Here is a 12,252-nt window from a genome sequence, read left to right as displayed (position 1 = left end):
ACATGTTCAACATCGTTACTTATTTTGTCCCAATTTAGGTTGGAGCAGCCTTGAGGCCAGCTTTCTCCCAAGATACACCATCGGACATCACGGCCAAAGCCTGCCAGGTGAGCAGTTACCCTAGTGATCTCTACTGCAAATGAACTGATCATTTGCTCGGTCGGTCATCACGGAAACGTAATAGCTTCCATGTGGTTTTCAGGCACTGATTTAACGTATTTCTTTTCATAAATAAATTGTGTTATCTGTTAATGGTTCCTGGAGGGAACAGTTTATGTGGTTGGCAGCCTGCATATTTGCACTTTTATGCTACAATATCGGGAATGGATCTAGTACCTCGGCTCCTATTTATTGGCATCAATTACATCTGAGATATCTTGTGTCAGTGTTGGTCAATGCGTATGTACTTATCTCTTTCTTAGTGAAAACATGTTCCACTTGCATTTCAAAGACAAGGTCAAAGGACAAAGGACATTTATTGTCACATACACCAATTGGTGCAGTGAAATTTGAGTTACCATGCAGCACACAAATAAGATAAACACAACACTATAGAATTTAACATTAAAAATAAAAACATAAAAACATCCCCCACAGCGGAATCAACATTTTCCACTGTGAGGGAAGGCAACAAAGTTCAGTCCACTTCCTCTTGTTCACCCATGGTCGGGGCCTATTGAGGCCTCCGCAGTCACTGCAACGGCGGCCTGATGCTTCAGGCCCTCTCGCCGGATGATGGAACTCCGGCGTTGGAAGAACACTCTCAGCGGCTTGGAGTTCCGAATCGGACGCTTCCTATCGGAGACAGTGGTTCCCGAAGTCCACAGGCGTGCTGGGCGGAGCTCCAACACTGGCGACCTCGGCGAAAGATCCCAGGGCTCCGCGATGTTTAAGTCAGCACAGCCCGTTGCTGGAAGCTCCGCAGACCACAGCTCCACGATGTTAAAGTCAGCAGTTCCAGCACTCCAGAGCTTCCAACACAGCCACCCCGGTAAGGCATTGCCTACTCCGCAATGGTACTTCAGTGCTGTGCCGTTGCTGAAGTTCTCACTGGTCTCCGGCAGGAAAGGCCCCGTCAATCCAGATGGTAGGCTGCGAGGAGGGGGGGCGAAGATGTGGCTCGGAAGAATGACGCATCCTCGACCGGGTAGTGACTGAAAAGTCAAGTCAAGGTCATTCAGTCTCTTGAGTTGGCTTAGTTATTTTGTTGCACTTTTACCTTCACTTATTCTAATTTTTCTCAATTTTTAGTTTTTGTTTTAGAGATACAGTGAGAGATACAGTGAATTTTAGAGAAACAGGCCCTTCGGCTAACCAACGATCACTTGTACACTAGTTCTATGTTACACATACACACACAAGGGACAATTTACAGAAACCAATTAACCCAAAAAGACAGCATGTCTTTGGAATGTGTGAGGAAACCGGAGCACCGGAGAAAACCTGCGAGGTCACTGGGAGAACTGACAAACTCCGTACAGACAGCACCCATAATCAGGATTGAACCCGGGTCTCTGGCACTGAAAGGTAGCAACTCTACCACTGCGCCACTATGCCACAGTGAAATTTATTAAATTATTTCCGGAAAATTTCTGAAACCTTGAACGAAAAAAACCCAACACATTTAGCTATTTGAAAACCTCCAGTATCCTTGGCCTTTGGGAGGAGTAGGTTGAACATTCCCAGCAACATTTAATTTTGAATTGTGTATCATTTGAGGTGGTGGTTATCATTAACCAGCAACTTACCTGGACTATCCACATACAGAAATACCATAGTTACAAATGTGGGTTAATCACAGGGATTATGCAGCCACTGATTCATCTCCTGACACTACAAAGATTTTCCTCACAAGTCAGTAGTGCGATGGATTAATTTCCACTTGCCTGGATGAATGGAACCCAAACGACAGGCAAGAAGCTCGACTCTATTGAGGACAAAACAACCTCTTGATTGGCAGTCCATCCACCATGAAATGTTTTGTTCCTCCATGTACCACCCACAAAAAAAATTCTGCAGTAACTTGCCAAGACTTCTTTCCCAACACCTCCCAAACCCACAACCTCTGCTGTCAAGGAAGACTAGGGCAGCAGATGCAAGGGGAAACCATCTGTTCATTCCTGTATGTTTCTTGGAGGAATGGAGGGAAAGGTTTCACAACTATCATCTAGAGTATTGTGTACAGTTTTGGTCTCCTAATTTGAGGAAGGACATCCTTGTGACTGAGGCAGTGCAGCGTAGGTTCACGAGATTCACGAGATGGTGGGATTGTCATATGAGGAAAGATTGAAAAGACTAGGCTTGTATTCACTGGAGTTTAGAAGGATGAGGGGGAATCTTATACATATAAACATATAAAATTATAAAAGGACTGGACAAGCTAGATGCAGGAAAAATGTTCCCAATGTTGGGAGAGTCCAGAACCAGGGGCCACAGTCTTAGAATAAAGGGGAAGTCATTTAAGACTGAGGTGAGAAAAAACGTTTTCACCCAGAAAGTTGTGAATTTATGGAGTTCCCTGTCCCAGAGGGCAGTAGAGGCAAGTCACTGGATGGATTTAAGAGAGAGTTAGATAGAGCTCTAGGGGATAGAGGAGTCAATGGATATGGGGAGAAGGCAGGCACGGGTTATTGATAGGGGACGATCAGCCATGATCACAATGAATGGCGGTGCTGGCTCGAAGGGCCGAATGGCCTCCTCCTGCACCTATTTTCTATGTTTCTATGTTTCTACTCCTTTATTGTCACTGCAATAAAATCCTGCGACAACCAGCCGAACAAAATGGAGGGTGTACAAAATTCAAAGTGCTAGAGGAGCCCAGAGGCTCAGACAGCATCTGTGGAGGGAGATAAGATAAACTATGAACTTGAGAAACTATAAACTATAAGAAAAAGATAAACTATGTTTTTATCTTTGCATGAAAAGTAAACTGGTTGTTATCTTTTGCAGGTTTGCAGCACCTGGATTGGAAGTGGTGTAGTCAGTGACTTGAATGATCTGCGCAGGGTTCACAACCTGTTGGTATCTTCTTTGGACAAGATGCAATCTGGAAAAGGCTCCTTGAGCCAATTGTACAGCGAGAGTGCTACCACAATGGAGAAGCTGGCTGTGCTGAAAGCTTGGGCAGAGGTAAGCTTAGAAACATAGAAACATAGAAATTAGGTGCAGGAGTAGGCCATTCGGCCCTTCGAGCCTGCACCGCCATTCAATATGATCATGGCTGATCATCCAACTCGGTATCCTGTACCTGCCTTCTCTCCATACCCCTGATCCCCTAAGCCACAAGGGCCATATCTAACTCCCTCTTAAATATAGCCAATGAACTGGCCTCAACTACCCTCTGTGGCAGAGCGTTCCAGAGATTCACCACACTTGCAAGGGAAGAGGGGGATTATGCTAAAACGTTCATAATTACATTTGGACTTTTCCTTCCCAACAATCAGTGACAGATGGTACACATAAAAATGCTGGAGAAACTCAGCGGGTGCAGCAGCATCTATGGAGCGAAGGAAATAGGTAACGTTTCGGGCCGAAACCCTTGAAGGGTTTCGGCCCGAAACGTTACCTAGTTCCTTCGCTCCATAGATGCTGCTGCACACGCTGAGTTTCTCCAGCATATTTGTGTGCACCTTCGGTTTTCCAGCATCTGCAGTTCCTTCTTGAACAATCAGTGACAGATTCTGGGTTTAGCCCTGCTGTAGCTCTGCTGTATGACAACCCTCCCCCCTCCTGTTGAGGGGAAGTATTTTAGACAATAGACAGTAGGTGCAGTGGTAGGCCATTTGGCTCTTCGAGCCAGCACCACCATTCAATGTGATCATGGCTGATCATCCACACTAATGCATCAATCATTTGGTTTTGGTGAGAATGGGTATACATTGAGAGCCGGATTGTGGATAATTTTGTTACTGCACACAATGTCGTCTTAAAGTGTTCTTCACTGCAGCCTCGGTATAAGTGCTCAAAGCTTACTGGGATGTTCACTCTAGTGAAAGTGCAGCACGGGATTTATTCTTTATGATAGTAATTCCTGCAATGATGGGGTTCTTTGCTGTGGCAATCCATCTATTGATGGGAGGCAGCAGTAATTTATGGTTCATAATGATTCAGATTCAGATTCAGATTCAATTTTAATTGTCATTGTCAGTGTACAGTACAGAGACAACAAAATGCACTTAGCATCTCCCTTGAAGAGCGACATAGCAAACGATTTGAATAAATAATAATAAGTGTCCGGGGGGGGGGGTGGTGATTGGCAGTCACCGAGGTACGTTGTTGAGTAGAGTGACAGCCGCCGGGAAGAAGCTGTTCCTCGACCTGCTGGTTCGGCAACGGAGAAACTTATTAATGAATAAATAGATCTCTACAACAACTGCATAGTTCTGTTGTTTCCTTCATGACACATTCACCCTATTCCTCGGCACTTTCACTCTGCCCCCCTTTGCGCTAAACCCACCCAGCATCCCCTTGTCTCATCCATCCTCAGTCACCCCCTGCTCTCCCGGCCCATTCCAATCCATTGACTCTTAAAGAAAAATGTAGGAAACCTACCACTATACATAGTCTTTTTTATTTTATCTCATCAGAACCTTCAACTAGATAAACCAAAATGGATTATAGACGAATCCTTCTCAAATTTGTCTGTCCTTATAAATTTGATACCACACTACGTCAGCTACGCAGTACCATGCTGTCTGTAATTCTGGCACCACAGCCTTGGAGCCGAGCTAGACAGTATTCTGTGTTGACATGACTTCAGAATTAAGGGACAGAAGTTTAGGGGTAGCATGAGGGGGAACTTCTTTTCTCAGAGAGTGGTAGCGGTGTGGAATGAGCTTCCAGTGGAAGTGGTGGAGGCAGGTTCGTTGGTATCATTTAAAAATAAATTGGATAGGCATATGGATGAGAAGGGAATGGAGGGTTATGGTATGAGTGCAGGCAGGTGGGACTAAGGGAAAGAAGTTGTTCGGCAAGGACTTGTAGGGCCGAGATGGCCTGTTTCCGTGCTGTAATTGTTATATGGTTATATGATTCTCAGTCTGCCTCTAACCAGCTTCTTACTGGAGTAGTATTAATCTACAGAGTGAACATTCTCCTTAATTTATGGGAATTCCGGGTCATGACAACTCAAAATGGAGGAGGAGCATGGAGGAAATGGAGGAGGTCTCTGAAAACAGTGTGTCTTTGTGATGGATGCACAGAGCATGCTTGTGCAGACAGTTGAAATGAATGTAATGTACAGTGTTCCAAACTACCCACCCACGCGACACCTGTAGCACATCTACAGCAATGACAACAAACTCACGAACTTGAACTTGAACATCTGCAGATTCCGCATGGGAACTCAGAGCTACAGTGCAAGCAAGCAATCCTTGGTCCTGTGAGACTACTTAAAAAGTGACAGCATCAGTGAGTGTCCTTGGCATTCTAATAATAGATTAGTAGCCCTTTTAATCCCTTTTAATGCAGTTTGTTTCTGGAAAATTGAGATTATTCTCTGGGAAATAAGATTCCTCTGTAATAATCCACTCCCCTTAAGGTTCCTCTATAATAATCTACTCTCCTCAACATAAGATTCCTCTGTAACAATCCTCTCTCCATAAGGTTCCTCTATAATAATCTGCTCTCCTCAATATTCGTCTGTAACAATCCACTCTACATAAAATCAGAATTATCTGTCACAATCCACTCTCCTTGCCTTTTCTCCAGGCCTATATATTTATAATAAGGTTTAACTCGGGAGAATCGCTTATGCCAGTTCTGTCTACACCTCAAGGATTGACATGTCAAGTATAAATTAAAAGCGGCCTGGGGAACCCCGTTTCATGTGTTACTTAATCTAATGTGTCTTCCCTTTGTCTAGGTCTACATTGTTGCTATGAAAACCAAAAAAGAAGCAGAGACCAAGCCGGTGAAACCTGTGAAGAGTAAGGAAGAGGATGATGATTTTGGCGCAGTGGACGAGCTCCCTCCAGATAGTTTGATCACGCTAGTTCAGCCAGAGCTGCCTATTCTCAGCCGTCTCTGGCTTGCTGCACTAAAGGACTACGCCTTGTTAACTCTGCCATCGGAATTTGCGAGCCAGTTGCCATCTGAGGGTAAGGTATTCCTTGAGCTCTAGTCTGGTTCTGAAGAGTCTTAGATTTGCTTTCAGCATTCTCTTTCATACTTAGTTGACTGTAGATTGGACTCCAGCCTGGATTTGCCCTTGAATCCCTGCAAAAAAAGCTCTTTTGCAGCATTTGATTGTAAATGTGGATTTCTCCCTATCTAGCTTCCTCCAGCTCTGCAAGCCTTTATGGTCTCCGAGCTTCTTCAGTTCCAGCCTCTTGTACATCTCCTGTCACTGTTAATGTACTCACATCTATAGTGCTCTCAGCCTGAATCCCTGTATTTTTGTAAATGCCTTATTAAAAGAAGCACTGCTTTGACCAAGATTTCCAATTACCTGTCTTAACAGCTGTTTGGTGGTAACATATCCAACACTGTTGCAATTTCCTACTGGGAAATGTCTTGCCAAGTTTTACTACCTTGAACAGACAATATGGCTGCTTTTAGTCACCAACCTTTTATTCAGTTGAAGATAGTTCTAGGTCATCAGTTTGATTAGCATAATGAGAAGGTGGTGTATTTTTATCTCATTTATACCTGGCCTAGTTTTGCAACACAGCAACAAGCAGTCAGTGTTAAACTTTAATGATTCTGATATTTCAGAACGATAACAATGTTAATCATAATTGCTTTCAATGTTGTTGTTTAACCTGTGCACCAATCAATTGCTCGGAAATCATGATTGCCATGGAGGGATTTTCCAAAACGACTTGTGGTGTATCAACAGAAAACCAGTTTGTTCATCCCAGTTTCAGAAGCTGGTGTTGCAATCTGTGGAATTTCGAATATGTATCCGGAATGTGGGTGGACATGATTTAACAGTGGAAAGTCAATGCGCATACGAGTAAACAAATTAGGAGCAGTAGTGGCCTCCCAGCCCTGGATTCTTCTCTGCCATTCAACAAAGTTATTGGCTGATCTGAACTTTGCATTGCTATCTACCTGTGGTAATCTTTCACACTTGTTTATCAATCACTCTACCTCTGCCGTTGCAACAAAATATTCAAATACTCTGCTTCCACTGGTCTTTAAGGAAGAGTGCTCAAAAGTGATAGGAGCAGAATTAGGCCATTCGGCCCATCAAGTCTACTCTGCCATTCAATCATGGCTGATCTATCTTTCCCTCTTCTGCCTTCTCCCCATTACCCCATACTAATCAAGAATAGTAAGATTAAACGAGAACTTACCAGTTTGAAGTTTGATCTGTATTTTATGAGGAGGAACGTTGAGGGAATACATGAAGAAGCCCGCCCACAGCGCCAGCGTGTCATCCTTCAAAGCAGAGGTGTGAGGTCACAGATATCCAATATTGACCTAAAATAGCAAGATTATTAAAGAGATACCAGCTTAAGATTTGACCCTACGAGGGTGGGAGCGGAGGGCATGTATTCCCTCAACGTTCCTCCTCATAAAATACAGATCAAACTTCAAACTGGTAAGTTCTCGTTTAATCTTACTATTTTACTTCGGAGTCACGTGAGGGACTCCATGAAGATTTCAAAGCTCTGTGACCTCATGCCCTGGAAAACCGAGTCCATGCTTCACAACTGCCTTGGTAGTTTGGGAGAAATTGTTAATGATTTTTTAAAAACCAAGAAAAACATTGACATCAATTGTTTACCGTAACAATAAATAATATTTATTAATTCAAATCATAAACCCTTGTTCATCAGGGATAAATTATAATACGGAACTTAAAAGTTTCCGCGAAAACGTTTCTACACCACTAAGTGGTTTATTATAGAATTTTTGAAATGTCCTCTCCGACGACCATCCTGCAGTCCTGAGGATTTGGTCCATGGAGACCTCAAGGCGTTTCGCTGCGGATGTAGCTGCCGCCCTGGTGGAGTGAGATTTAAAAATATTAGTGTCCACTCCTGCCTTCCTTAATCCATATTTAATCCACCGAGAAATAGTCTGGGTAGACACCCTGTGGTATGGTTTCCTATAGCTGATTAACAGCCCCATTTCTTTGCCTCTAATGGCCTTAGTCCGTTCCATGTACAACAAAATATGTTCCATAATACAGAGACGTTCGTCCTCCGGGTAAGCCAGAAATTCAATGACCTGTCCTGCTGATCCCGGTCTATTTTGTTTAATTAAATCCTGTATTACAAAGACCAAACGTCCTGCCGCCATAGAGAAGCTATCCAGTCTCAACTTTTGCAGTGACTGGACCCTCTGTGCTGTGACCAATGCCATCAGCATAACCACTTTTCTAGTCAACATGTCCAGAGTCAATGCTGTGGCCGGCGACCAAGTCCTTAGCATGTTGAGGACCACACTAGCATCCCAAATCTGGGTGTATCTTGGTTTAGGCGGTCTGGTGTTGAAAATTCCTTTTAACAGTTTAATTACCAGCGGATGAGATCCCACTGAAACACTATCTGTTCCTTGCCACAAAAAAGTTGATAACGCACTTCTGGCAGTATTAACTGTGCTATAACTCAATCCTTCGTAGTGCAGACTGGTGAGGAACTCTAGCACTGCCGGCACATTCTTATCTCTGTGGTCCAGATTATTATAATGGCAGTAATTTATCCATTTTCTAATGTGAGTTAAATATTGCTTATGTGTTGACGTTCTTTGCGCTGCTGTGATCATATCCACAGTTCTACTGGATAGCCCCATGTCTCGTAGAGGTTCCTTCAAAGTCTACAAGCCAACAAAGCAATATTTTTATAACATGGATGGCTATCATGAGTTACCGGATGTACCAGCAACTTCGGACTTCGTTTAAAGTGCATACATGGTTCTAAAACCATATCTTGTATCACCGAGAACCATGGTTGTGTAGGCCAATCAGGTACTATGAGAATCCCAGATGCCGAATCCTGTTGAATTTTCCTTAGTACCCGATTGATGAGGCAGAAAGGAGGAAATGCATATATTAACCATTTCCCCCAGTGCAGTGAAAATGCATCTGTAGCTTCTGCCCCAGGATCTGGTTCCCATGATACATACCTAGGTAACTGGTGATTTAACCTGGATGCAAAAAGATCAATATCCGGTCTTCCATACTTCACCGTAATTTCCCCGAAGACCTTTCTATTCAACATCCATTCTGTATTTTCATTAAATTTTCGTGACCTGGCGTCCGCCACTGAATTTAGTATCCCTGGTAGATACGTAGCCGATAACCAAATATTCCTTTGTATACACCATTGCCAAATTAAATTTGCCAATATATCACAAGATATTGATATATTTCCACCCATATGATTTATATATGCCACCACCGTGGTATTGTCTATCTGCAATCTAACATGCTGCTGATTCATGCCTGAGCAGAAAGACTTAAGCCCATGAAATGCACTTAACATTTCTAAATAATTTATACCCTTAGTATTTAGTAGGTTAGCTTCTTGAATACTCCATCTCCCTCCACAGCTCGAGATGGTATCCGTCGCACCCCAACCAATTGCACTGGCATCTGTTTGTAATACCACAGACGGGTTGTCTATAACTATTGGGTTGGAGCCATACTTCACATTGTGTTCCCACCATTGTAACTCTTTTATTGCTTCAATAGTTAGCTCCATTGGCCTATCAAAATGGCCTCTGTTAATTTTGAGTGCTCTAATTTTGTCTCTCTGTAAATTTTGGTAATGTAATGGTCCAAATTGTATGGCAGGAAATGTAGCCACAATTTTTCCAATCATTCTGGCTACCCGTCTAATGGATGGTTTAACGGTATTAATAAGCTCTGTGCAATCCTTTTGTATTTCTGTGGCTTTCCCTAGTGGTAAAGTCACTAACATATCAATTGAGTTAATGGTGAACCCCAGGTAATCCATTTTAGTTGATGGTGTTAATTTAGACTTAATTGGATGGATAATGAACCCCAGGTGTTCAAACAATTGCTTAGTGGCGACCACTGCCTTACATGCCAATTCATAAGTTTTCCCCACTATAAGAATATCATCCAAATATGCCATTACTCTATGATTTTGTTGTCGCAATAATGCCAAGGCTGGTTTAAGAATTTTTGTAAATAACCTAGGCGCTGACGTAAGCCCATTTGGCAAAGCCTTATACTGCCAAAGCTGTCCCATCCAATTAAATTTCAAAAACCTCCTGTGTCTATTTCTTATGGGTATTGTATAATAAGCATCCTTAAGATCAATACTTGCCATAAAATAACCTTTAGACAATAAGTCTATAGCAGTGCTAAACGTATCCATTTTAAAATGAACATATTGCACAAATTTGTTAAGTGTTGACAAATCAATAATCACACGACAACCCCCATCTTTCTTATTCCTAATAAATATGTTAGAGACAAACTCCTGTTTTTCAGGTTTAGTTTGTTCAATTACCCCTTGATTGAATAACCTTTCAATTTCTATGTGAGCTTTTGCTTGTTCTAATTTTGTAAGTATATATTTTCTGTCCGGTGTATGTTGTACTGGAGGGTTATGTTTGTGTAAAAACTCTATCAGATATCCCTTAATACTGCTAAGGATATATCTGTCCATAGTTATATTGCACCATGCTTCCAAATGAAGTTGCAATGCCCCTCCAACTTCCGTGCTCCCTACAACTTTCGGAGCCGCAGATTCACCTACCTCCATGGTTATCGGTGATAATTTATTTATTTCCTTATTTTTGGTCGTGGATGTGGAGGCCCTTGATGTTGAGGTTGCGATGCCTGCTGATGTACTGGCTTCCGCATTTTCCACGGCGGACGTCCCGGGCCAAACCCTAAAAAAGGACGCTGCTGCCGCTGGGGGCTCCTCTCTCTCCAATTCCTGGTGGCATTATAGAGCCCACCCTTCTTTGGACGCCCATAGGGTTGGAATCTCTTCCCTAGGTACCCTTTGGCTGCCCTTATCAGCCCCAATGTCTTGGCCTCCTCATCCAACTCTTTGACTTGTTTAGACAAGTCTCCACCAAATAGTAGGGTTTGGGGTTTTATATCCCTCTGCTTGCACAAACCGGCAAATTTAGGGTCTAGCACAGGCTGAATAGCCCCCTTTCTTAAATTATTCAATTCCAACTGTACATTACAGAACAATGCTAATGCATCCTTTTGGTCATTATCCATCTGCACTTTCTCAAACGAACGGGCCAAAGCTGTAATCCCCGCTGTGAGACTTTTGAGGGCATTTTGGACCTTAAGATCCTGATTTCTAATACCCCCCCCCCCACATGCTTCCAGATACACCTGTTTACACTGGCTACATGCAGCGCAGTACAATTCCCTGGTGGTAAGTGCCTTGCCAATACTTCAGCCATCGTATTAGCCTGCAACTGGTGTGTGGACATGTACTCGATACTTGCAGCCATCCTGTCCTCGAGGTTCCTGCCGGTCTGCTCCTGTTGGAAGTACTGTCCCACCATGTCCAGTAAGCTGTGTTCCTTCCCTTTAATGGGAGAAAACGGTTCCACCTCTTGCTCAGACTCTGAGCTGGTCAGACATTGGATATCCTCCTCAGAGGAGTCTGATATGTCTTGCAGCCCTTTAAGGGAACCTGCTGTGGGGCTTACATTGTGCCCACTGTGGCTATCCTCCCTCTGACGGAGCCTGCCACTTTGGACAATTTCGTCCAGCAGCCGCTCCAGCCGACTTTCGCGCTCTCGGGCGCTAGTCGATCGCGGGTGCTTACCGGGCCGCTCCAACCGACTTCCGTGCACTCGGGCACTAGTCGCTCGCGGTTCCCGCAGCCGGTCCCCATGCCTCCCTGCACTGGTCGCTCCCGGCCGCCCAATATTCTCCTGCCGCCCTTCCCGGCCCCGGTACTCACGAGCACCTGTCGCCGGCGGCTGGATATCCATCCATTGGTAGCGGCTTTCCAGCTCCGTAGGGCTGGCCGCTCCTGGCTGCTCCATTTCCCGCAGCTCCTCGTCAGTTCTCCTGAACTGGTAAGCAGCGTCCCCAGCACCAGTATTAAGGTGACGGGACTTTTGTTTTGCCTTCCCGCCCGGCCGTGAAATCGATTTTGCCGGCGCGGGGTTCAAGTCGGGCACAGCTGGTTCCTCCATCGGTAACACCTGTGGCATCGGCTGCTGCTGCTGCAGGTCCCCGGCTCCTTCCCGACTTATTTGCTGCTCCTTTCTCACCGACTTTCTGCGAGGTGCTCTGTCCATTCCTACAACAAAGTTAGAAATGCAGAGTCACTTACCTGCCGTTCGTCGGCT

General features: G+C 44.1%; 1 protein-coding gene across 1 annotated transcript in view; it reads left to right on the top strand.

The window, feature by feature from the left end:
* Positions 1-12,252, top strand: part of heatr5b (HEAT repeat containing 5B) — a 101,415-nt gene that overhangs the window by 64,420 nt on the left and 24,743 nt on the right. Inside the window, exons 26-28 of the mRNA XM_055635137.1 lie at positions 39-107; positions 2,950-3,129; positions 5,864-6,098. Of these exons, the coding sequence (XP_055491112.1) occupies positions 39-107; positions 2,950-3,129; positions 5,864-6,098 (484 nt within the window). The remainder of the gene's footprint in view (positions 1-38; positions 108-2,949; positions 3,130-5,863; positions 6,099-12,252) is intronic.

Source organism: Leucoraja erinacea, chromosome 5 (assembly GCF_028641065.1).
Source record: "Leucoraja erinacea ecotype New England chromosome 5, Leri_hhj_1, whole genome shotgun sequence".
NCBI classification, from domain to species: Eukaryota; Metazoa; Chordata; class Chondrichthyes; order Rajiformes; family Rajidae; genus Leucoraja; species Leucoraja erinaceus.
The sequence above is the reverse complement of the archived record's forward strand: the minus strand, read 5'-3'. Positions and strand labels throughout refer to the sequence as shown.